This window comes from Leuciscus leuciscus (assembly GCF_965113295.1).
Source record: "Leuciscus leuciscus genome assembly, chromosome: 7".
NCBI lineage: Eukaryota > Metazoa > Chordata > Actinopteri > Cypriniformes > Leuciscidae > Leuciscus > Leuciscus leuciscus.
The window spans coordinates 17,444,016-17,471,701 of NC_138731.1; the positions used below are offsets into that span (position 1 = coordinate 17,444,016).

The following is a 27,686-nucleotide window of genomic DNA, read 5'->3' on the forward strand; positions in this document are numbered from 1 at the left end:
AAGACTTGGTAATAGTTATACATGGTTAGTTCAGGTTTATAAAAGTCAAATGGAATCCCTGAAAAAATATTTTATTATAAAATCAATGATTTCCAAGAAATCCAATTTTTTTAACATGTTTGAAAACTGTTCAAAGATGTGTACACATATTTTTATTAATTTACTTGATGGTCAAACCACTTTTTAAAGTTTTTAGGCTCATAAAAGCTATATTATGAAATGGGGAACAAATGCACATAATGTACTGAGTCATAAAAGTAATGTTCATGCTTACCTATTCTCTGATTAGCATAACTAAATGAAAACCATTTTTTTTGTGAGAGCCAAGAGCCAATTCCTGTGTGTTTAAAAAAAAAAAGAAGGTTTGTTTACACTTATTTCTTTAAGAAAGCTATTATATCCATACATCTTTTATGCCTTTCAATAATTCAAAAAATTATAGGTTATGACTAATTTTTATAATCCTATTTACATACATTTGAATTTAGAAACACTGTGCAAAACCTAAAAGACATTAGATAAGGAATATGCAAATATTGTCAAAAAAGGAAAGAATAAAAAAAACAATCAGCTGTGAAGTTAGCTTTTATTGTTTTGTATTGAATTCTTATGTGATGTAGTGCCTTGATAATTTTAATTTGCTCTTACAATTCAATAGGCTATCAGTTAAATATTTCCAATTGATAAATCTTTTTCATGCAAAATTAAAAAGCTTTATTTTTTACTACATAAAACATTCCATAGTCATTGCTTTGAAGATACATTTTGTGAATACTGGTCTGTCTGTCTGAATACTGTGAGTATGTCTCTTTCAGAATGCTTTACAACATACTTATTTTGGTGTCTTTTTGGTGTGTTCCTTTCTGTTTGATAGAAGATACTATGTTTACCAAGGCTGTTATATATGTGTTTATCTCCTTATTTATAATTTAAACTTTAAGGAGCAGGAAATGTGACTGAAGAACTTGAGCTGCATCTTTTATTTGTCCGAACAGTGTTTTTTTTCTAAAGTGCATTTGTCTAAAAACTTAAGGATGTGTTTATGTGTCTGTGTCCCTCTTGTAAACAAGTTTTTTCGATAAAACTAAATTTATTGAATCAGTCTTAGTCATCAATGAACATCTACAAACAAATACACTGTAAAAAAGTTTTTAAGTACAATCAACTTAGACGTTTAAGTCATTTCAACTTAAACTAGATTAAACTGACTTAAAGTAGTTGAATCTTGTATAAAGTATTTATATCTTGTATAAAATTGCTTAACTTGTTTTGATGAGTTAAAGCAATTAAAAAAACACGTTGTCATAACTTATTCATCATATAATTATTTCCATGCAGACAGTGTACATGAACATGATCGCATATACTAAAAGACTGAATGTGATGAGATGTGTGCTTATCTGTTGTGCTTATCGTTTGTGCATTTGAATAAATGTGTGCAACTGTATACATCTGTGTATGTGTGCAAACATGCATACACAATTGCCCCAGGAAGTATTTGCATTAAGGCAAAAAAGAAAATCGCAACTTGCATTACTTGCATCACTTGTTCTATTGCAGATAGGGCTATTTGTGAAACATCATTGTAAAATGTGCTCAAAGCAACAAGAGTAGAAATGAAGCACAGACGTTTTGAAATATTCTGCATAACACGCATGATGTACTGTACACTGGTTACAAATGGAACATGTACTGTAGATCTAAACCACAATAATGTTGATGGCGGGGGAAAGGAGAATCTGCCCGTCTACGAAATGTAAATAAGCAATTATGTTCTAGGCTGCGTTATGTAAGCCCATTGCAGGAATGTGCAAACATTTTTAGCTGAAACATGCCTGTTATGTACACCATCCCTGCATTTGGATATTTATACTTCTCTGCAGTATGGACAAAAAGTGGTGTCAAATGAACAATGTCTGAAAACATTACTAATGCATTTAAAAGCAGTCCGATTCAAAAAGTAAAACAAAAAGGGGCAGAGATCTTATTCAACAACACCCCCATTACATTGTTTTCACAATTAATGACAGTACGTCATAGGTCAAAGAATACACTGGTGAAAAGAAAACTCCAACATGTCAAGTTAAGGCTGGAATACACTACACGACTATTAAAATCTGAGCAAAAGTCGTGTATATCAGCCTTTTGTTCATCAAATTGAATGTGCGTGAAAGTACGAGAATATCTCATATGTGAGATACTTCCAGGACAAATTCATAGTGACACATTTTAACAGTAATGGGCCATCAGTTTGGTCAGTTAATAATCAGGCTTCCAGTGCTGAGTAACATGTAGTCTGCATAAATACAAATACTCGTAATCAGACCAGTTACTTTTTTTTACAATGACATGATTACATTCTCACAATGGAAGTAAATTATTCATAATTCATTGACTCTCCCTACTACCTTTTTATCTTTTCAAATTTCCTTTCTAAAAATGCCTATCGCTTGTATATATTCAGAAGTTCTTCCAGGTTTGTGGAATTGCACACACACAACCGCCATGAGCATCATGAATTAAACACTGACATAATGTCAAATGTAATGCTCTTCATGTTGTTGAAAACAAAGACTGGAATATATTTTCTTTGTCTTTGTTTTTATATCAATATGGTACAAGATTATCCAATTCAAATCAATGTAGAAAACGACGAGTAAGGTCAAAAGTAATCTAAAAGTCAAAGTTTTGCTGACCTGACAATATTGACATAACTTGGATGCAAATCACTTGTTTGCTTTGGAGGATTGTCAAATATAGTTGTAAAAGATATTAGGGTAATTCTTCCTTTGAAGCACATTTTCATGATCCCATCATGCTGTATTCCCTTAATATATTGGATGAAATGTTAAACTCACTCTTTTTTTAAGATGAAAATTATTGTAATTATTTTTTAACGTTTTTTTAATCACAATTTCACAATTAAGTGAACATAAAGGTCCATTTTAACCCTTTGATGGTGACCAGATGCAAAACTCTCTCAGAATGAGTCATTTGAAATGATCCATATTAGATATTGAATCATTGTGTTCCTGTTTTGAAGTGTAAAAAAAACTCCAAAACATTAAGATCAGTGTTGTTATTGATAACTAAAACTACTACTCAGAATTGTTGTTGTCAAATAAAATAAAGCTTAATTAAAATAAGATGTAAATATTAGATGAACATTTTAAAACATAAATCAGAAATGTTGCTTTGGAAACGTACTGAAATAAAATAAGTAAAATTACTAAATCTGAAATAAATAGGCTACATTTAAGCTAAAATATTTTTAAAAATCGAATAAAAATTACAAAATGACTAAAACTTAAACTGAAAATATAATAATAAAATATAAACACGTTAATAGTAGGCTATATAAATAATATTAAAATAACACTAATGAAAATATATAGCCTATATTTTTATTTTATTTAAGATTTTTTTTTAAATACATGCATCACAGTGTTAATAATCACAGTGAATTTCATCATTTTGTCCTGTCCTCAAATTGGCAGTTAAAGGCAAATGAAAAGTGTTTCTTCATTGTTTTCCATTCTTTAATCTAAATCTTTCAAATAAAAGTTGATTTTCTGAGTAAAACTATTCTTTTAATTCATAATAATTTATATATCACTTTGCATTGTTTCTTTTGTATATATATATATATATATATATATATATATATATATATATATATATATATATATATATATATTATATATATATATATATATATATATATATATATATATATATATATATATATATATATATATATATATATATAAAGCTTTGCGATGTTTTGTGGTTTCAGTTGGTTTGTTTGAATTCTAAAACATTCTATTGTGTTTAAAAAAAAAATATCCAGAAACACATTTGATAGGCTAAATATGAAAATTACCTGTAGGTTGACACCCTCATATGAAATAATTTTGTCTCTTTAATTTCATCCTGACAACCTAATTACATAATTATTCAAAAAATCTGTGGAAAACATGAGTGATTTGTAAATGACAGTGTACCAATGGCAAAGCATCAGGACAGAATAGATCACAGGAGCTCAGCTGACTAGCAACAGTGCAGCTTGGTTACTTTTGCGCCTTTGATGCTTCTTCAGGATTGGACTGTTTCCTTTTCTCGGTTACGCTTATTGGTCGATTTTACAATCAGTCTTCCCACGCGCCCGCCCACTTTCGACTTCCGCGCGTCATCCATGGCTGCAGAACTCTGACAGATTGGCAAATTACGCCATGTGTTCTGCGGACAAAACCATTCGATTGGCGGAGAAGCTCGCCTTTGCTCCACCCATCTACAAAGAAAGGCGTTGGATTGGCTGGCTCAGACCTCCCCAGGCCTTCCTGCGCGTTCACAGTTTCCGATTCTTGACGCCGCGATGTGGCGTAACCCCGTCTGTGCCCCCGTTCAACTCCATTACCACCATTGCGCACATTACGTAGTTTACGTTAATCGGTCGGAGTGACAAAGAGAACGAGCACAGACCGACGGAGAAGAAATAAAAAAAGGACATTTCTGAATTACCGTGGGGATTCTGATCACCGTTTCCTTTAGGAACCGCACTTTTTGGCTCGTTTCTTGAACTACCCGTGTGTATTTGGATTTCTTATTCCGTCGTCCGTGTGCATGGAGTTAAGTGGGTCGGAACGGCCGAGGATATCAGTCTTGAAATTGGGCAATTGGAAAATTCTCATTCGTTTCTTTGGTTAGAGCAAGGAAGCCGCCATGGCTGGTGCTACTGGATCGCTGAGTCTCCACCTCAGTATATGAAAAATACTGCAGGGTGATGAAAAACCAGTCTAGTTTCTCAGCGATTTGAGGGTATATTAGGGAATACGGACTATGTTCTTTGTGTAAATCTCTGTTCCAGTCAGAGAAAGAGAGAGCGAGAGAGACAGAGGCAGAGACGAGGATCGGTGGGGTTCGAGGGAAACTGGGAAAAGGCCAATTTCATGAGCACCTTCATTCATGAGCGAATTTATCCGAGGTTTCATCACGGAAGATAATAGTAACAGTCAAAGAAAAAACGACCCGGTGGGAAACGTTCTGAAAGCGAGACGGTTGAGAGCTCACTGAAGAAAAACCATAGCGAAGGAACCACGGACAGTCGAGAGTGGCTTTCGCCCATTTTCCCTCATTATTTAAGTGGGAGATAAACTGGTTCCAGTGGGTCGAAACGGATTCGTCCAAGACAAACAAGCGTATATTACTCTGAGAGACGCGTGGGATTTCGGATTGGAAAATGTCCGGTCGGCCTAGAACCACCTCCTTCGCCGAGAGCTGCAAGCCCGTGCCGCAGCCCTCGGCTTTCGGCAGCATGAAAGTCAGCAGTAAGTATCATTTTTGGACACCGGGAAATCTGCTTTTAGTGCTTTGGTCGAGGGTTCTCGCGCTGTTGACCGTACCTGCTCGCTTTAATAACCGAGAATGGCGCATCTGTGCACAGTCAGGCACATGAGCTGAGGTTTAAGTGCCTTCAAGTGTCGCCTTTGGGTGAAATATGACGTGCCCCATTTTAAATGTGCCAGCGTGCTTTATTCCACAGCTGAACATATACCAGGGCCCTGCCATGACTGGCACTGATTCAGTGCAGGTGGGTGGCGAGTGAACTCTTTCTGTGCGTTTTATTGTAAGGAAGGTCTTGACATTACAGGAGACTGAATCAGTGCTGAATCAGCCTGGAGATGAACTCATCAATATGTAATCTGCCTGCCATGGGCTAGTTAGGCCTCTGACAATAGCTGTAATACAATTTATTCCATAAAATTACCTAGCACATCTTCTCTGAAAGTAGTACTAGGTTATATATATATATATATATATATATATATATATATATATATATATATATATATATATATATATATATATATATTACACACACATTTTGTATATTGTACCTATTTTTCAATTACTATAGATTGAGTAATCTAATAATGACTAGTTTCTTTTTCAGTTGTAGGCTATCTATTTAATTAGATTTTATTACATACTAGTACTTATGCCTTTGTGTTCTTTGTAACAAATTGTAAATTACGTTATTGAATCTGTAGTTCAATATTAAATATTCGCCTCCGACTACTGTGTATTCCAGTTGTTGCTGGCACCCAGCTTTATTGCTACGTGTTATACTTGTATCATGAGACTAGTAACTATCCCTGATGTTGTAATATGTAATGATGACTAGTCAGAATTGCTGCTTTATAGTTTGATTTTTATCTTACTAATAATGTTACTAGTAGCCTTGAAGTACAAGTAACAAAGTAATAAAAAAATACTAATGTCTATTTAAATTCTTTTTATAAATGCTATAAAGATACTCGATTTAAATAGTTACAAGGAACTAAAAATAGGTGCTGCTGCTTATTTGGGGTATAGGCAATATGATCAGAATCATATATCACAATATTACTTTTATTTCACAATAACAATATATAAAATATAATTTTTTAGTGTGTGCTTGAAACAAAGTTTTTACAACTGAGGACAAGTAAACAGTCAGTAATCAAAACAAAGAAACTAATTACGAGCAATAGGACAAATAAAAAAACAATAGCAAAAATATGCTAATAAACAATGCTTGATTTTTTTCAGATAGGTTTATCAGAAATATTAGAGAAACTGAATAAAGTAATCAAATGTAAAAAGAAAACTGCATAGTCTTCACTGTTTGAATTGTTTTTCTAATTAAAGCTACAAAAGCTATTCAGTCAAGAGCAGTGATTAATGCACGGATCCCAATATATTGACACATATATGATTTTCAGTTCACTTTTTACGATTATTTAAGACACCGACTGGGTTTACATGAATTGATGTAAATATATTTCTTTGACATTTTTTTGTGTAATTCAGATGCTGTGAGAGTACTGAAATGAATTCTCTTTCGCGGCTTATTGCGCGTGAATGTTCATAAATGAAAAAACTGGCAAGGCTTAAAAACCCATACAAATTGTACACTTTCATAATGACGCTACGTCATGTGAACGTAACCGCTATAGAGACTATAATCGTTACCGTAATCATTACCACATTTCTAATTGATCATGTCTACTAATATCTTGCCCACCCCTAATATTTAATATGTAGTTAATATTAAATCTGAAATAGGTGCTAGCAACAAATGAAATACTTAATAGTCGGGTAAATCGTAGAAAAGTGAACCTCAGATCTTCATAAAATATAATGGCTAAAATTTGGGATAGTGACAAGTACCAAAAAAGAAGAACTAAAGAATACGTACCAGTTACTAACTGAATACATATTAGCTATAATTGGAATAAGTAGTCGTATCTAATGAATAGTTACTAATGAAACGGGTAAACAAGTTACTAGTCATTATTAGATTACTTTCTAATAATTAAATAAGTACTGGTAACAAAAACTAGTTAGTTTAAAAGAGTAACCCTTAACTTTTTCAAAATAAAACTCAGAAAGGGTTGTGGGACCTTCTGATCATGTGGCCATTTAAACTTTGTTACAAACTTGATCTCATGTGTCGTGTGTTAATCATAATAATGTTTTTAAAGAGTATTTATTTAGCTTTTTTGACCCAGCTCACTTAGTTCCATTACCCTCCTATATTTGTTTTTATCTATAAACTGACAGTAATTGCATGAAATGCTTCGATAAAAGTGCCTTAAAGTGTCCGGATTGACAGCACTGGAGGTTTTCTTTTTGAATCTGGTTTGAATTAAGTAGTGGTTTATCCTACCACCTAAACTACACTCTTGACCCCAAAATATTCACAAGCAGGAATCATCAGTAACCTGTTAATAGCTAATTTTAGTTTACCTCAACAGCCATTGCAACCTTAATATGATGGATGCTGTTGTTGTGGCACTACAGCTGTGCCATCTGGTTTCAGACAGATGCTTTTTTGTCCCCTCTTCTGTCATATTAATAGAGATAGGAATGTGCCCATTCAGACTTGTTCTCTCAGACTTTATAGCTATATGTGCAGCCTAATGTTTTCTTACAGTGTTTGTTCATTCACAGTGTGACAATAGTGAGTTATTTTGGGATATAATGTAGTATTGTTCACTTAAAGTTAACATGAAGTCAAAATAGACCCTATTCACTTTCTAAATGCATGCTCCTTATCTTATTTTGAAAAGAGTCATTTGATAAATATTATTCCATATTCCATTTGTCTTGGCAATCTTTTATCAAAATCGAATTATGTGCTATGCCAGTAAAACGTCTTTACCTCTCGGCTGACGTCCCTCTTTTCAACTCCTCCCCTCAAACCACTTGGTTTTTTTCTATGCAGCATCTACTTTTCCTGATCCAGTCAATTCCTGATGGATAAAATCAGGTTCCGTTCTGCATTTTTTAATTTTATTTTTGGTGAAGAAAATCCTGTTTCACTTGGAAAAATGAAACGGCATTTTACACTGAATTAAAAATGTCCCTATTAGGCTATTTTAAAGATTCCTTATTTTGTTTTGGATGTCTCCTACAATAGGTTTACATGCAACCAAGGTCACAAACACTTTAATTTTCTCATATACCCCTTTTCCACCAACAAGAACCGGGTGCTGGTTCAGAGCCAGAGCTATTGCCAGTTCGGAGTTGGTTCGACTGACGAGCTTACTAAGAACCGGTTTGCGTTTCCACCGGCCAGAGAGCCACAACAGAGCTATATCTTACGTCACTGCATACGTATCATGTTGCCCAGCAACGCTATGCGGCAGCGCCAAACACAAACACACCAGACTTGTTCGAGATGCATCGGCTTCTCGCAGAACGATCAGCACATGAAATCAAATCACTGCGAAAGCGATCAAAAAGCACAAGGAGTCGTATGATCTCCAAACACTCCCGCAGCTCTGATCGGTCCACGCTGCTCCGATGCATCTCGACCAAGGCATCAACAATAATAACTTAGACGTTGCGTTACTATGGATGCTCATGGGTTTGCGAAAATAAATCGGCATCCAAACACGGCGAATCCAACGTGTTCGTGCAGCTCGCCGTAACTTACATAGACGGATATTATAATCGAGCTGCTATTAGCTCGACTAGCTGCTATTTAAAAATGGCGGTCACAAGTTTCTCTTCAGTCTTGTTGGCCACGGTAACCCCGCCCCCAGCCTCTGACGCAAGCGGTTCTTTCTTGGCTCCGTTCTAGACCCTGCAATGATTTGGTGCTACTTAAGAACCAGTTTTACTGGTTCGGAGCTGGTGCTTTGGCGGTGGAAAAACAAAGAACCGATTTGAAACTAGGCTCTGGCTCCGAACCAGCACCAGCTCTGCCTTGGTGGAAAAGGGGTAATAATATACATAGCACATCACCTTGTTTCTCGAAGAGTCTGAGAACGGTTCATTTGAAGATTCAGTCTTTCCAAACCCCTCCTTTTCGAGAGCTACTCTGCTCTGATTGGTCAGATGGCCCAGTCTGTTGTGATTGGTCTACTCTGCTCTGATTGGTCAGATGGCCCAGTCTCTTGTGATTGGTCTACCGCTTACAGCACGAGTCGGAAACAAAACGCCTATTACCATATCTGAATATCCGCAGTGCTTGATACACAGTAATAAGAACAGCAACGATGGCGTCGTTTTTTTTCATATCAGTTTCAGCGCTAGTCCTCATCCTTTTGAAGTGCATGCAAAGTGGATTTGCAGGGCGGGTCAAAGTAGACATTGTTTCGCCGTCAGCCAATGAAGACCATAGGCTGGCATTATGCAAGTGTGTTACATTATTACGTGGGTATGTAACAGGAAGTTTTTGACGACTCATGTCAGCAGTTCAAAATCGGTTCTTTCTTTTAGGAGACAATAACTTTATTTGTCTTTCTCTTTGATCTTTATAACTTTGCACTCCTATAGCATTCACAAACCGCTATTTCACACTGCAAACATATTCAAAAAAAGCATAATAGGGGCACTTTAAGGAATGAAATCAAAGAATAGACTACCTTATGAAGTTCAATGAACAAATCTAGCCAGACTTTCAGCACATGATTTTTCTTTTAGCCTTTTTCATCTTTATTTTTCATTCTCATTCTGTGCTGCACATGTAGTTCATCATCTTAGATCTTCAAGAAGATCTTCAAGGTCTTCATTGATCTTCATTCACCCAGTTGATCAGATTTGTGCAGTTCAATAATCTGAGCTGATTTTTTTTGCTGTCCAAAGCTCCGTCCAGCAGCAAAACGCTGTGTCTTTCTCTCTCTGTGGATTTGGTAAGGCGGGTGTCACCTTTCACCCCGCTCCATTATCATCTGCCTCTGTCAGCTTCTGTGGATGTGTCTGTGGAAGCTTTCCTGCACCCTCAGCACAACTCCTTGTATCTTTGCATGTGTACATCCATACTAGGGATCGACCGATATGCATTTTTTCAGGGCCGATACCGATTATTACAGATCAAGTAGCCCAATAACCGATATTTTGAACCGATATGTGTCTAGTGTAAAAATTTAAATTAATGTCAAAATTAAGAATAAAAAGGCCTCTGACAAAGACTCAGAGTTTAATTCTGAGAACTATTCATAATAACAACATCATTAATAATAACAACAAACATAAAAAGTAGTGGGAGCATCCAAATAATAGAGGTGACTATTCTGTACGCGTGTGTGAAAAGCAGGTGATTAGCTGCAAATAAAATGCTAAATATAACATACACACACACACACACACATACAGTATGTGTATATATATATATATATAATACTGTACTATATATATATGTGTGTGTGTGTGTATGCATGTTATATTTAGCATTTTATTTGCAGCTAATCACTACACCTGCTATTGCATGCATAATGTGAACATTATTCATATGAATATACCAAGAAGAATTGCATTAAGATCACATACAAACCATATTGTAATAGTGTTTTTTTTTTCTTTATTTTTGATGTGTGAAATGTTTGTTTGACTGTTTATCACGACGATACAAACTAGGAAGTATACAGGACAGCGTCATCCAGAAACGTGCAATCAATGTGAGATTATTGACAACTAACGTTATTCGTCAAATGAGAGAGCGCGGCCGCGGAGATAGATAACTAATCAGGGATAGGGAGCTCGCGTCGCGGGCGTCAGAGCTCGCGCTTGATGCCCTTTCAGCTCTTCAAAATTGCATAATGATCATTCTGAATCTGTGACAAATTATTTTGCAATCATGTGACGTGAGAAAAATGCAATATTTCTCCAAATATGCGCAATTTTTTGACTAAAAGCCCAAACGGAACGGACACTGATGTTCAGTGAAGCGATGTGAACAACACAAAAACCGCAGCAGATGTGAGTGAATTCATTCGTGTTGATAATCTATTCACAATATAACGTTAAGTTGGCCGAATGGTGAGAGAAGTACGTTTTAGTTTCACTAGCACTGATGTGAAGCTCCGTTAAAGCATATCACTGCAATGACGGACACTGACCGGGAATTCACAGTATAATAACTGAACGGCGCTTGTCATCATAAATCGATTAGGTGTTTTGCAACTTCAGTGTAATGATTTAATGCAACTTCAGGAACGTTTACTGCTTTCTTACCTTCGAGAGATAGATAACTGATGTGTGATGATGATCATTGATCACTGAAGCAGCTCCTGTTAGCAAGTGCTTTCGGTGTGAGAGCGGAACATTTTCCAGCCGCGCCAGCCGTATTGATTGGCCGGACTTGTGACTCCCAACAAATCAGATGGTCGATGGGCGGGGCTTAGTCTAGGACACAGAGCAGTGCGCTCTGACTGAGGTGGCTGGATCAGTGCCAGATCGCGCATTTAAAAAAAAAAAAAATTTATCGGCAAATCGGTTTTTAAAATGGCCGATACCGATAACAATAAAAATGCTTAATATCGGCGCCGATAATCGGCCACGCCGATAATCGGTCGACCCCTAATCCATACCTTCTTTTGTAATCACAAGTAGCATTCAACAGTAACTGATGGGCTGAAGGCATCAATGCGCCGGCACCAACAATATTTTTTTTCTTAAACAAATTTGCCAAATATTGGCCATTTTCTCAGCATGTATAAATGATTCAAGAGACAAATTGACTTAAAGACCTCATAAAATCAAAAATTCTGGTCCATGTCTTATACGTATTAGGTTGGTAATTTTTCCCCCTCAGTGCTCATAACAGCTTTTGAAAGTATTGGCAAAAATTAACTGTTGATCGTTTTTTTTCTTCGTGGCACTTTGTATTGGTATTTCATGATTATTAGCAGAATGTTAGAAGAAAAGGCACACATAGAGCTTGGACATTATTGAAATTGGAGTTGATTTAATATACGTCCTGTTTCTGGCTTGTTTACAGTTAAACGTTCAAAATTTTGGACAAGCATGAGAATGACCCTCATCTTATTATTACCTGCATAAGATTAGCAAATGAAAAGGCTGTTGGTTATTTAAAAAAACAACAACAAGCCTTTTGATATGCCTATTTATGCCCTTACTTCCTGTTTTAAAAGGAAATAGGATAGCACTGTAAAGAAAATTGTGTATGACAAACCTTTTAATGGGGCCTCTAAACAGAAGAATTATAACCCTTACATTTTGGTTGCGTGAAAGCTGGAAATAACGTGGACTTACTAATTAAATAGAAATCCTATATTAGGTTTTCCACAAAAGACTTGACATTTCAAAAAGAGATCAATTTAACTTTCAATTAAGGTACTGAACTGAACTGTACCTTGTTCTTTAGACCATTTACTTTAGCCTTGCGTAACCACTCATATTTGTTTTTTGACATTTGCACTGTAAAGCTTCCCCACATCATACTTGGTAGAGATAAGACTGAATGGCACAGTTACTTCCTGTTGATGGTTTCATGAGATTGAGAGACAAGGTATCCTGTGATGTGTGAGACAAAGGGTAAGTTAATCAAATAAACTGTGAGAACTGTGGCTTCTCTGAATGAATGGCGTGCCATCAAAGGGAACTGAAGTAAACTTCCTGAGGTACACTGTCAATCACCCGAAAATAGCGCATTTCACTGGTTTACTCCCTCGGACGAACAAAGAACATACATGCTCCATACATTGTGGCGTGAGCTCAACAATCCACATGCATATCCTGTTAAAACATTATAGGTCACATACTGTAAAAAAAGTATGGTTTTATAGTTTCTGCCTTAACTCTGAATAAGAGTGTGGCCGAGACAGATATACAGATAAACATTTTACTGCTATGTCTGATAACTGATAAATGGATGTTTGTAAAATTCTATACTATAAAGTAAAATAAAAATAAACCTAAATCAATCAAATTCTACAAGTGAATTTGGAAATAACAATGTTTGAAAAGGGGTTCTTAGGCACAATGCAATCGAGTTTATCTCTCAGTTGACTTGAACTGGCTGGTCTGAAATGGAATTAAACCGTACCATTACTACTCCATGTAACAATAAGAAAACGAGTCTATAGAAATTCCTCTCAGCTGTTCCTTGTATACTAACTGTATTTTGGTTGAGGTATTACTCGTTGTTGCAATTACTACACTCAGAGATTCATTCTCACTGTTGAACTAATTCTCAGTCTTTGCAGGATTGTTTAAGATTAAATGAGTTCCCTCTTGGTAAATTCTGTTGAGCGTCGTATCAGGAGAGGAGAGCGAGTCAAAAAATACCAGGCTCCCCCAGGACCGTTTTACAGACTGCTCAAAGGCAAAGAGGGAAAATGCTGAGAGTTAATGCTACTTTACAGATATGCAGTCTCACACTTTTTTCTTATACAGTAATCCATTCATCTGATCTCTTATTTATTCCTTCTGTTAAGTTCTTTGGTCAACAATCAATCATGCTAATAATTCGCATTCTACTCGTGCTGTTATTAGTCTTCTGTTAATTCCTATTTAGGTTAGTGACTCGACCTAAAATCTTAGCAGGTGCTGTTGTATATCCATGTTCTTTGATTTGTTGTTGGGTCTAATCTGAGGAAAGTCTATTGATGTGTGACATTGTCACCTTGGTAACAGAAATAAGAGTGAATTCCATTCAGCACAGATCTCGAGGATGAGAAAAGCCAGACGGCACATGCCAGCAATGATGTCGTCACACATCTGCTGTCAGTCTCAACAGACATGCTCTAACAGGTTTTAAACAGGGTTTCTGTTTGGACAGATACACTGAAACCAAATGATTCACTCATTGACAATGAATTATAGTGGTAGTTTGGAAGAAGGAAACCCTTGAGTCAGATATTACCTAGGGAGAGGAGAAGGGTGTGTTCTTCAAAAAGATGGACGTGGCAGTACTTTAGGCTGCGATGATGATATGGTAGGATATATTTCAAGGTAGGTTCAGACCAGTAAGAGTTTTTGTGTGCCTTTCTGCACACACACAAAATACAATGACTTCTTCATATTTGAATTTCCATTGAGGCCACCTCTTCGCAAAACTTGGTATGTGTTGTGCTCTTGCACATGAAGAGATTTGCTCATGGCTTGTCTCGTTTACAAGCGTGCACACGTGTGTGACTTGGCAGTTGATCTGAGGAGACTGCATTAGTGGTCGGCCGTAGCAGCTGGTTTTGAAGTGGGACGTGTGATTCTTCAGACCGCCTCCCCAACCCCCTCTTCTCAGTTTGTTTTCCGGAAAAGGCAGCTGTCCAGGGACAATGAGATCCTTGTTTAGCATTTAAAAGCCAGCACACCGACCATATTCTTGTGTAAATGGACACAACATTCATTTTTACAGCATAAAGTCGAGCGTTTGTTAATTGTCTTTCGGGTGCCTTTTTTCTTCAGATAACCCATGGTCTACCCAAGCAGCCATTGTAGTGAAGTTGATTCTAAAACGTTCAATGTAAGAACTAAAGAAAGAATGAACACCTATACAACACATACAAAGTAGTAAAGATCAGTATTTAAGTAATTCATTTTTTTTAATATATATATATATATATATATATATTATATATTTCATTTTTTTTATATATATATACACCACATGGAGACATCCAGGAACATTTGTGTGAGAAAACAAATGAATCACTAGCCCCTTTCACGTGATTTCACCAAGTACAACATGTTCCTGGATCAACATCTTTGTTGATCCTGGAACAACATTTCAAACTGCCAATCAGATTTGAGGGACAAGTTTACAGTTTATGTCAAGTTTAGCCTTACAACCAGGGTCAGGTGCTTCTACATTAGTGTTATTCACCTATCATTTCCCTCTGGTTTTAGGGATTAATTATGGGTAAGGTTAGGTTTAGACCCAGTGCTCTGTACATTTTGTATGTCTGTTATCTGACACACTCAGTCCAGTTCATGGAGCTCTCTCCTAATCAGCTGATGATCTGAATCAGGTGCGTTAAATAAGGGAGAAATGTGCAGAGCAGTGGATGCAGAGGACTGGAGTTGAGAACCACTGAGCTAGAGGGACATCTTTGACTATTATGCCACGTCTCACAGCTTTTTTAGCGTGTCGTGATCGAGACCCTGTGCTTTGACTCTGCAGTTGTATACTATTATGTGTTTCTCATGTGTTTAAGAGCAAATACGTGTTCTGTGTGATCATCACCTTCACACCAGTCATACAGAAGTCTAAAATGTTGTCAAATTGAACCGATAGTGAAACTAAAGGCGCAGCGTTTATTATAAATTATCTTTTTAAGATAATTTTTGAAGTCTGACATCACAGAATTTACCGGTATTTAATGTGTGAACGGTCTCTTAACGGTAAAAAGCCAGAACACCGTTGAACAGCATATTTGTGTATTTACCGGTAGTCATTCTGGTAATTTTACGGTAATTTATTGGGATTACTGTGTGAAAGGGGCTGTTGATTCTTTGAAACCAGAAGTTTTATCTGATTCACAAAAAATGTATGGAATTTGTACAGTTAGTATAGCTGTGACTTCAGATTTACTCCACAAATATGCCTTTTTAGCCAAAGTAAAAGCCACCTGCTAAGGATCAGAGCCTTTCAGGCGAAATCGTCATCCAGGGGCCCCTCACCACTTTCCTACACCTTGAGTACAGAGAGAGTTGGGGGATGGGAGCCGAGAAGAAAAGGGGGAAGAGGGAGCCATAAGCAGCTCCAGGGTGTGGCTCTCTAATCAGTACATATATATATAGTATGTACTCTATATTGATTATTCTCTACACGTGTTCTCATTCCACATGGTCTGTTCTTTTCAATTTACGAACAGTGTTTAAAAAATGCCATTCAAGCTTGAAATGCTTTTCTTATAAGATGTTTTGTGAGATAAAAGTCGGTACAAGTGCAAATGATGTAGGTCATGTGATGAAACCGTACTGTGTACTTTTAGCAGAGACATGTTAGCTGTGTTGATGACCAGATAGCCTTCATTTCCAGGCCTTTGTATGGTCTCACTGATAAGACCATCAAGATGACATGTCTTAAGTTAAAAAAACAACTCTAGTGTGCTTTGTGTGCAGAACAGCTATTACATAATATCACCTCACAGGTCAAGTGCATTTACTGAAAGACCTATTTAGCTAGAGATTTGACAGACAGATATACAGTAATTGGGTGATGCTAAACTTGATGCATAATTTATTGCTTTTGAGCATTTTAATAGCAACAGAATTTCAATCTTGGTCACATTCAGTTCCCGACCCAACTGAGAGTTTAGGACAACCTGTTTTAATGTTTGTTGAACACCTCGATTCCTTCTTGAACTGTAAATAAGAAGAAATGAAACTTGGGATAGCTATAATCCCAGTCCAACACTTACATAGTATACACTAGCCACCTTTTGAACTCTTTTGACTGAAATTTTTTACATTTTGGTTTATTTCGAATTTTCTACTTCATTGGAATGCTACGAAACATGGTAAAGGTTTTGGCACTTGCTACGTAGAAAAAAAAAAAAAAAAATCATGCAGATGATTCAAAAAGGTTAAATGGTAAAAAAAAAAAAAAAAAAAAAGTCAGACTCATGACATTTCCACTGCATTGGAAATAAATTGGAAACAAATTTCATCTAGTGGAAACATTTGGTACTGCGCCCAGACAAAATCTTATTGAAAGCTAATTTTTAAAGAATCAACTTCAATTTTGGATCACAACTTGTTTATGGCTATGATGCATTCAAACAGAAAATATTTCATTTAAATGGTAAAAATATATATATTTTTACTGTATTTTTGATCAAATAAATACAGCCTTGGTGAGCATAAGAGACTTCATCCAAAAACTCAAATAGATTGTTACCTACCACAAATAGTGTACATCTCCATTTTTGTTTTTCATGAAAAAAAGAAAATAGGATTGAAATGACATGATTATCAGTAGAAAATAGCAGCTTTAGAGCAGATTTGCGGTCTGCTATAAGAGTGTAGTATGTGTTTGATCCCAGCTGAGCTAGATAGTCAGAGATGACACTAATTTATGCCACGCATGAATGGCTGGTGATGGAACAGAATTGGATGAGAGTTGAATGTACTGAGTGCAAGTTACTATGCCAGGGACCTGTCATTGAATTTTCTGGTAAGATAAAGTCTTTGTGCAAGTCCAGGTTTTTAGTAATGCTGACTGTCGTGTATATACAAAGATGAAACGGCTCCTACTGCTGCCTGGAGATTAAAAAAAAAGAACGTCAAGAAATGATCTAACTTTGATCATACATTTCTGGTTAAAGAGAAGTGAGATGTTTTTTCTCATCATTGATGTTCTTATCATTGATGTTTTAGTCTTATCACAAAATATGTTTCCCAAAAGTCAATAAAGTGTGAGTGCTTCGGGGCTCTATGGAGGAATGAAATCATAGAGCAACATCTGTTGCGTTTAGAAACCTAATTATTGCATAGATTGGCCTGTCCAAAGTCAATATGTTTCTGTGAAATACAGTTTTAGAGGACTCCGTATAGTGAAGCAGTATTAAGTATTATTGCATTATGTTTTGCTAGCTTTACATATGGATTTTGGCTTTTTTTTTTTTTGTAACTGGTCATAGTTTTTGACTCTGGGGTTTCCTGAAAGTGTCACTTCAGTGATGTCTGCTTGATCTCAGTAGCTACACGGGAAGTGCTCGGATGTACATGCCTGTTGTCCTTTTAGCCTTTGTTATCTCTGTACACGCCATAACTCTTCACGTTTGGCATGAGGTCATAGGAACATCCTCATGTTTAGCTGAGCTATCTCTTCGCATTGGCCTAAATGTGTTGGGTATGTGAAGATCCATGTTAAAATGGAGGGTAGGACTCACTGAGATGGACCAGTTGATAAAGTCTGCATTTCCAGCACAGATTTTCTGCAGCAACCCAAATTATGGGCCAGTACATTCCACACATTTTCTTTTTCTCTCTCTCACTTCCCCCACACAATTCCCTGAATGACTTGAAAACATTGGTACCCATTTTGAGATCTTTGCAATTTCCTTTGTAAAATGAAAAAAATAAATAAAGACTGTGTAGGAGGTGGAATACATTTTTCTCTTACGAAACACTGGACAGGCATAAAAAGATGAATGGAAAAACAAGGAATAGATGCAACAGTGATGAGTATGCTTGGTTATCATTTGTTTGGTGAAGTCATCTGCTTTAGCTTATGTCGCTCCTAAACCAAATTTTGCTTGTCTATATTTTTCCAAATGTCGCACAAAAGACATTACTCAAATTAGAATTTGAGTTAAATACACGAAGGTAATATTTGACGCTAAAGTTTTATTTGCCACGGCAATCTTAACGGCTATAAAGGCCAATGTATACTTCAGTTTTGACACAAACGTTTAGCATACACGTACAGCCGAACACATAGCCTTTCAAAGTGTACTGCATTTGATTGACACTTGCGCTCGATACATGCACACTAGAAAGTTTCATCTTTGTCCAGTGTCTGCGCTATTTTTCTCCAAAAGTTATGACAGATAAGCGTGCCTTTGTATTTTTTTAAGCTAGAGTTGTATCTGTAGATTTCAACCGAGGGGAACACAATTTTACAGAGGGGGAAACCCCCCTCCAAACAATCTCCAACCGTTCCACCCCCTGGAATGCGATTAGTCAAGGAGGAAAACGCAATTTCAACAGACAAAAAGTCCACAGCGACAACGATAGCCTAGCTTCGACCATGGTTGCAGTCTCCAGTAATTTGTTGTTCCTTCTGCTCTATATATATTTATCTGTAAAACAGTAGGCGCATTTCCATAACAGATTTGCGCAAAACTTTCGCAATTTTTCCTAAATGTCAACAAAAAACTATTGCGAAATGACAGCGTTTCCATTAACCGATGTTAGGCGACTAAATCTTCATTTTTTCCTCACGCGATAAGTCATTCCAAAAATCATAGTAACGGACATTGGTAGGTTTATGTATATCTCAGCCACCGCACTGGCCATTATTATTAATCAAAGGAGACATATGTGTGTTATCCAATCATTAATGGCAAGGAAAGAGCCTTATACTTGAGAGCGGCACATATGAGGTGTTTCTCACTCATATCTGCTTCGAGGTCTTGATTGTGGCATTTCCTTGAGGTTTAGAATCCATTATTCCTGTAATTCTTTTGTCTTAAATGAATTTAATAAAGAACTGTCTCGTATTCTGTCCAAACATACTATGTCAGGTGACTGTAAATGCGCAAAAACTGTTTCCATTGCAGTTTTACTAAATGTTTCTTTTTCGAATTGCCTGAAAAACCACCTTATGCGAGCGTAAAAACTTTTTTGCGATAAATGTGAGTTTTTGCTAAATTGACGTGTTTCCATTGGGCGTATTTTCAATTCGCAATTTCAATTTGCACAATTTGAAGGGTAATGGAAACGCGGCTAGTGTTTCCACCTTTAGAACAACTATTTAGTGCAAAAAATTCAATGCACATACACGACCTGAGCGTACAGAGTGTGCACGGTTAGAAAAATCATGTATGCTTTGGGTTTAACAATAATTTTTCTATGAATTTAACATACAAGGCAAGGCATAGTGAGGCTCATATTACAATAAAGTTTATGCAGAATTACTATTGAAGTGTTGGCCCATCTTCACAATTTACAGTGCATATACTGTATATATATATCTCTGGCTGCCTGCCTTTGCCCATAACATTTACTCCTGTTACATTCTATATTTTGCAACATTAAGCATTGCAGATGTCATTGTTTCCATTGCCAACAGCACTCTAATTTGATCACATAAATCATTCAGCATTTCACCATTAACTGAGGTCCTCAGTTTTTGTGCCGGATAAATACTGCTCTAATTGTAAAAAATTGTAAAAAAATTATATCATCTTAATCATCTGCTAGTTATGTATTTCTAAAGCTAGGCTATTGCATGCTTATAGTTTCATTATAGTTAACTACTATTTGTTAGTAGATTTCATTGAAGCGGACTAGGCTACTTTTTCAAAAACGACTCTACACTGTTAAAAATAAAGGTTTGTATTGGTATCTATGGTTCCATGAAGAACCTTTAACATTCATGGAACCTTTCTATTGCACAAAAGTTTCTTTATAGTGTAAAAAAGGTCTTTAGAATATTAAGGAAAAAAAATGGTTCTTTTAAGAAATGTTCGCTAAAGGTTCTTTGGGGAAACCAAAAAAAAAAAATGGCTCTTTAAGAGTATAGATTAGCTTTATCCTCCTGGGACCCAAGAATAGACTTTTGTCCACTGTAGTGGACATTATATTTTAGTGAATTTCTCTGACATCATACATGTCACATGACACAACCTGGGTGTCCTGTAAAGAGCACATTCAGGGCTTTTCAGAGATACCAAATGTTTGGAGGTTTCACCATGAAAACAACTTCTCCTTGGTCTTTAAAAATGTCTGACATTAATTTAGTGATCAAATGTAGCATTCTTATGGAAATATGATAATATATTGTAATTATAATTTAAATTGGACTACTTTTCAAATTGTATTTCATAAAACAACATCTCAGGAAAATGTTATGGGGTTTCAAATAAAAAAAATACTTTCTGTTACAGAACAGGGCATTGATTTCAAACGTGTCCACTGTAGAGGACATCAGGACTTAAATCATGTTTATCAGGCATTTTATGAGACACAACAAGTGAATATGGAAATAAATTATACATCAATATTCCTATGAAATATTAGATATTAGTATTAAAATGTTGCCAATTATTACTCCAATTATTACACTTCTTTTTTCATTAAATGTTGCTCCAAGAACACTTTAATGTGCAAATTAGATACAGTGTATAGATACATTGCATTGAATGGGAATATTAATTTACGGCCATTTTACCCACATATTGCATAAAGTAAAATGGTGTATCAATTCATTCCGTTATTTCTTTCATAACATAGTTGAGAATAATCTTTATATAAATTTTGGTTGAAAAAATCCTGAAACCCCAAAATGTATTGGTGATTGAAAAAAAAATCCCATTGTTTTTGCCTATACATATAATTTCTTGTCATTTTATTTTTTAAACAACTTAGTCCTGGCGTCCACTACTGAGGACATAGCATAACATATGAATAAAATATTATTTTGCAAAAATGTTTTTTTACCATTTGTTTATTGTGCTCTAAACAGTGTGATGACATGGAAAAAAACTAAATTCAAAAAACCTTTTTTTTTCTGGGTCTCAGGAGGATATGAGTCACTTTTAGCTTTATTGAAATGCAGTTAAAAATATATATCTCCTCCAACCCTTCCTGATGGTAAGAACACTTAATGATGTTAACCTGCAGCACAGGTCTTGAGTTAGACTTCTTATTCTCGAGGAACAGCAGTGTGTTACTTTATCTGCGTCTTATTAAAGGGCAGAGTCTGCGTTCCACTTACCTGATCATTTCCATTCTGACATGTTTCTCTCTTATCTGCTCAGGGCTGGCACACACACACACACACACACACACACACACAAACGCACGCACACGCACACACACACACACACACACACACACACACACACACACACACACACACACACACACACACACACACACGCGCACACACAAACACACTTCGGCCGGGATAAAAAGGTGATTGCTACTGTTTAGTTTATCATGCCTTGAAGCTATGTTTACTTACGCTTGACAAAAATTCTGATTGAGTTGACCAATAAAAGCTACACTTTTTATGTGGAATATCTTCCATATTTTTCATTCCCTTTTACACACATACACACACTCGCTCAGATATATAAACAACAGTAGCATAAACACTGTTACATGTGTAATGACAATATTTAATAATAAAATTAACCAGTTTTGCACTGCAAAGACAGTATAACAGTGGCTTTAAAGTTATAGGTAACTTCTGTGAAATGTTTCAGCATCAAGTAATTTGTCTGTTGATGCTGAATAACAAAATTATGTGTGACAGCATAATAACACCCAATTGGGTAGCTTGTTTCTTTTGCTCAAACAATAGAGCATGGTGCTAGCAACGCCAAGGTCATGTGTTTGATTTCCAGGAGCACAAGAACTAGTAAAATTTGTACTTTAGTGTCCTCTAAATTATTTTATGTTCAATTTACAGTTAAGTTGAGCGAGATTTTTGGCCAGTGAGGTTTCACTGTGGATGGGAACCAGTGAGGTTTTTCCCTTGCGCGGCAAGCAAGCATGTTTGAGCTTCCGTTTACCATTGATTAGCTGTTTGTGCATTGATCAATGTTTAAATGTGAATAAAAGCCTGAATTAAATCTGTTCCATCATATAAAGTGATCGTGTCTCTTAGGGAGACTTGGACTAAACCGCTCAATCCATATGGATTACATTTACTATCTCTTTATGAACTTTTTGAACCATGAAAGCATCGGTTAACTGAAACTTCAGTAAAGGTTTCATTAAAATGATCTTTTTTTTCTTTTTTTTTTCTTTTTCTTTTTTTGAAGATGAGTAGTCTTATGGATTTGGAATAAGATGAGAGTCAGTAATTGATAACCGAATTTTTATTTTTGGGTGAACTAACCCTTTAAGTGTTTCTGGTTAAACCTAGAAGTTGATGTTTAGAACAAACCCTGATCAGAATGACTGAGAATATAAATACAGCCAATACTGCCTTAAAAACTGCAATGATATTTCTCTCCTCCAGCTCTGATTGTTGGTTCTGCTGTTGTACTTTTTGTTCTTTATGGTAATGTTGGCTTGTGGAGGTTGTGGAGTGTCTACTGGACCTCTTCCCTGAACCGCTGCAGTTTCTTGTATCATTCTTATGTGGCTTTGTCTTGTCATGTGTTGATATGTGACAATTGGATGACCCTGCTAGCTATGATAGCCAATTTGAATTGTATAGTGTAGTGTGTGTGTGTGGGTTTTACATGAGTGAGCAAGAAAGAAAAGAAAGCGATAGATAGGAATTTAAGCATAATCTTCTAGTATCTGGTCAGACAGGGTGGCCAGAGGTTTGAATACTGTGTGTGAGGTACATACCGATAGTTGTCACGCACAGTCTGCACAGCATGGGAGTAGTGAGTGGGTACAGATCAAAGTTTTGCGTGCATTTCTGTGAGTTAGTGCTGTGTCCCGCTGGTTCTCTGTGTGTCATTGCCCCGCAGCTAGACACCAGCGCACTGTTAAACTTCAACCAAAAATCTCACATCAGACTAGAGCCATTAAGGGCCCTCCACACATACAGTGCTCTGTAGTGGCAAGGTAGACCAAAGTCATTGATTTTCAGTGATGGTTGCAGATTTTCAGCGATATGAGTGGAAGGGTGTCCTGAGATTTTGAGCAAGTTGAGAAAAGTGTACATTTATGCAACTGAGCAGTGATTTTTCCGTAGTACAGCATTGTGTTAGCAGCGCCATGGTCATGGAATCCAGTGAATGCATGAACTAAAAATGTACCTTGAATCTAATGTAAGTCACTTTTGATAAGAGCCAAATGATTTGATGCATTGACTGTGATGACATGTTTCACACAGTTATTAACATTGTAAATCTTATGTTTTTTTTGTTTGTTTTTTCAGATAACTAGTTAACTCTGCGGTGTAGGTTTTTCAAATTCAACAGCTGATGAACGTAATAAATCTTTCTATATTTTTCCCACTTTTAGAAGTTCACAGAAATTTTATCATGGATTTTTTTTTTTTTTTTTGCTATTGGAGCAAATGGGAAAGCAAAAATTATATAACCCCGGAAATATGAAAAGGGTCAATTGGTGTGAATGGCTACATTTGAATATACATACTTCCCTACTATATAGTAGGCGAAAAACAGTATGTAAGATTAGCAGAATTCACAGTATCCATAAAACAGTAGGCAAAAAGTTCCTGGAAGTCCTAATATTTCTGAAGTGCACATATGATGGATACTTTACCATTCCATGAGGATTTAAGAATGATAGTGAAGCGCCACAACTGGCACTGTAGGTCACGCGACAAATAGTCTACCTCCCGATTATGCTCATATAAAGAACATACATGCACCACAATTGACAAAACAGTCAAACCACTATAAGAAACCACTATAAGAACAAAGAAAAAACATACAAATAGAGAGATACAAAAATACATAACATAATATTTTGGTTACTTGTGCAAGCAGAACTAAACGCTTACTAGCGAACAACCAGTATAGCCCGCAAATCTAGCGGTGTGAATGGGACAGAGTAAAATGCATCACCCTGAGAATGAGATTTAGGTCATCTGGCAAACAGGTGGAGAACTTACACACATAAGTGTGCTCAACAAACATACCCTGCTATAATGCCGAATTCGCCTACAGCGTTTCAGAGACACACACGCACACATGATCATGAATTCACCCACATGCCATATGCAGACACTGTCTTCCGCTTTGGCTGATCTGAGTTTATTTATAGAGCAGGATTAAACATTATCTGCAGCAGAGTGATGCAGACATGTCAGCTCTCACACTGAGAGATGCTGGGCTCCCATTGGCTTGGTGGTAGTGAGGTCATGGGCGATGACAAAGGGCTGAATTCACAAAAAACGTCAATTGAAGGAGTTATGTAAGGGATAATGTACAGTCAGCTGCTCATTATCAACACATAAACTGACACAAGGGGGATCAGGACCCTAATGTGAAGCATAGGGGTCTTGAGTCAGCCTTAAACGGTTTATTTAGTTATTTACTTTATTCAAAATATGATTTCTTGATTTTTCTTCGTTTGATTTGCAGTGAAGTGCTATGCCCTAAATTAGACACTAATACGGGAAATGTGTTTGTATGTGATAGATAGAAATAGCAGCCATACATTTAGGACAGTTCTCAGACAAAAACGATTACATATAATACACATAAAGAACACATATACACAGGATTCACAAATATAGTACACACATTAGAGTAAATACAGGACATTCAAATACTGCAAAAAATTTACACTTATACGAATGCAATAAATACACTAGACATAAAACAATGTGGCAATTTAGACACAGGAAGATTATTAATGAGTGTGTGTTGTCACTGAATCGTTGCCACAAATCTGCTGAATTAGATGCAGTGTGTACGAGTGAAAGAAAGTGATTTCTACCTGCGCTAAAGCATGTGATGTTTTTAAAGGTGTCCTGACCGACCCTCCTCTTCTCTGTAATTGGGGTTAAAGACCTGACTGCTTGAGGGGTGTTAAAACCACAGGTTTAACCTCCACACACTGCATCATTTTCTTGTTTCGCACTAATGAAATAGAAACAAATATCTAAAAAGCAAATAACCTGATCAAGTCATCTTTGAAATCAGAAATCAAAGCAGAAATGGACATTGCAGAGCACCTGTCCCACATTGATGATGAGCAAGGTTGTCCTACTCTTTCCATTTAAAAAGTCATCACGTTCTCAGTCCCGAGGAGTTCGATACTGCTGCATGTCCAAGAGAAATGCGGTCACTATAATCATCATTTATATCCTCTCATGTTGTTCCACAGCCTACGTTACTTACTTAATATTATAAAATCAATTATTTTGAAGAATGTTGGTAACAGTTTTGGTGACCTTGACCCCCCCCCCCCCATAAAAGAAAAAAAGAAAAAAACATTTCTCAAAATATCGGTTACTCTTACTTTTGATGGTCTAACTTTTCTATGGTTATACTTTTGATGGTCTACTTTTGATCGGTAACACTTTTGATACTCGACTAATAGAGAGTTAGTTGACGTAGGTGCAACGTTACTTAGTCAACAAAATGTCTAAAGGGAACCGTCGAAATAAAGTGTATTTCTTAAATTTTTGGGTGAATTTTCCCTTTAATGTATAATGTGCGATAAGTGTGAATCAGAATTTAGTCAAGTGCTTATGAATGCAAAATATTTTAGCAAAATTTATATATTTTTTATATATTTTTGCTCCGTCTGTTTGACCCACATGTGAGCATCAAACTGAAAGAACCGTACAGAACATTTTTGGTACAAATAGCCTACATGTTACATGATTCCTAGTTACTGTGCTTGAATAGCACACATTTACCCATGTGCACAGTCTGGGTGTGTGTCTTTGACTCACACCTGTGATATTAGGGTATTAATAGTGTCTCACTTTGGCTTCATAACATGTTTAATTAGCTTTTCCAGTTTTTTTTGATTCTGAGATGAAAGTTTTTCCGACTCTCTTTAACGATGAACAAAACACAACCTCCTCACATTTAAAACAGTGTTTTACCCATCAAATGTTTGTGTGTTCACCCTGAAGCCAGTGCAGCAGAGATTTCTTCATGACTCTGGAGATATTGTGGTGTTACTGTAGAAGAAAAAAAAAAAGAACCACAAATTCGTCCCCTCAGTTTATATACTGTACTCCGAGATTCTTAAATTGTTCCCTTGGTTTAAAGCCCGGGACACACCAAGACGACGTCAAAGAACTAGCGGCGATGAAAGCTGGCTGTGTTGTCGGCTGCGTCTCGACCAAAAAAACTGCGCTTGAACACACCAAAAGGACTAAAGGCGACTGTCAACTTGCACATGCGTTCTGTGCCTGTGTGCAAGTAAACATCTGTCTATATAAGCAGGTATAAATAATCTATTTTCGTTATTCAAAAAGGGAAACTGAAACTACGACTGCAGATATACAAATCGTAAAAACAAAGCAGCGCTTGCTTAGCATTTTGAATATCAATCACGCTGATCACTTTTTCATTGCAGTCGGCTCATGTTATTATGAAAATATTTGTGCATTCGAATGCTCAGGTAAGATGACATACAATTATAACAGCCTTCTGTTTGTACCGTCTTTACATCTTTGTTCGCTTTCATTACTTTAGCTTTTATTCTCGTGCACTGACTCGTTCTCTAAGCTGATCAGCCAATCAGGGTTCTCTCTCTCACCAACGGCCTGACGCCGATCGTTGGCTTGGTGTGTCCCGGCCTTAACAAATCGTGCTCAAAGGATTAATAAACCGTACCTACGAATTTCCAATCTGTGTGCTCAGATTCCGTGAAAGCAAACAAATCCGTGATTTGTTAAACCGAGGGGACAATTTAACTGTGAGTGAGGCTCATAAACTAAGGGGACGAATTGTAAAACTGTGGCCACGGATTTGCGGTTCTTGTTTTTTTTTCCCTCCTACAGATGACTTACCAGGCTCTGTATGGTGTGCTGGATAAAGTGATCAAAAAGACCGCTCAATAAGTATTTGAACAAAGGCTGAGATTGACATGAAAGTGCTACAGTATATGATTCTCTCTGTGAGCTCAGGTCAAGACACGGGTCACAGCGCAAAGAGCAAAAGCAGTAATATATCAGCTGCATTTCCTCTTACACATTATTAAATTCCTGCCCTTGACTATTGTGGGTTTGTAATCTAGTATGTGTGTACTGCACATGTGAATTGATTTCTGGGTGTGTGTCTGTTCACTCTCGATAGGGCTCTCCTTTCATTGTGTGT

General features: G+C 36.5%; 1 protein-coding gene across 2 annotated transcripts in view; it reads left to right on the forward strand.

The window, feature by feature from the left end:
• The first annotated feature begins 4,420 nt into the window (after positions 1–4,420).
• gsk3ba (glycogen synthase kinase 3 beta-a) overlaps positions 4,421–27,686 on the forward strand; it is a 61,759-nt gene continuing 38,493 nt past the window's right edge. Inside the window, exon 1 of one of the 2 annotated variants that reach the window (XM_082175838.1) lies at positions 4,421–5,327. In XM_082175838.1, coding sequence (XP_082031964.1) covers positions 5,240–5,327 — 88 coding nt within the window. In that variant the 5' untranslated portion in view covers positions 4,421–5,239. The remainder of the gene's footprint in view (positions 5,328–27,686) is intronic. The other variant, XM_082175839.1, reaches the window with a different exon arrangement.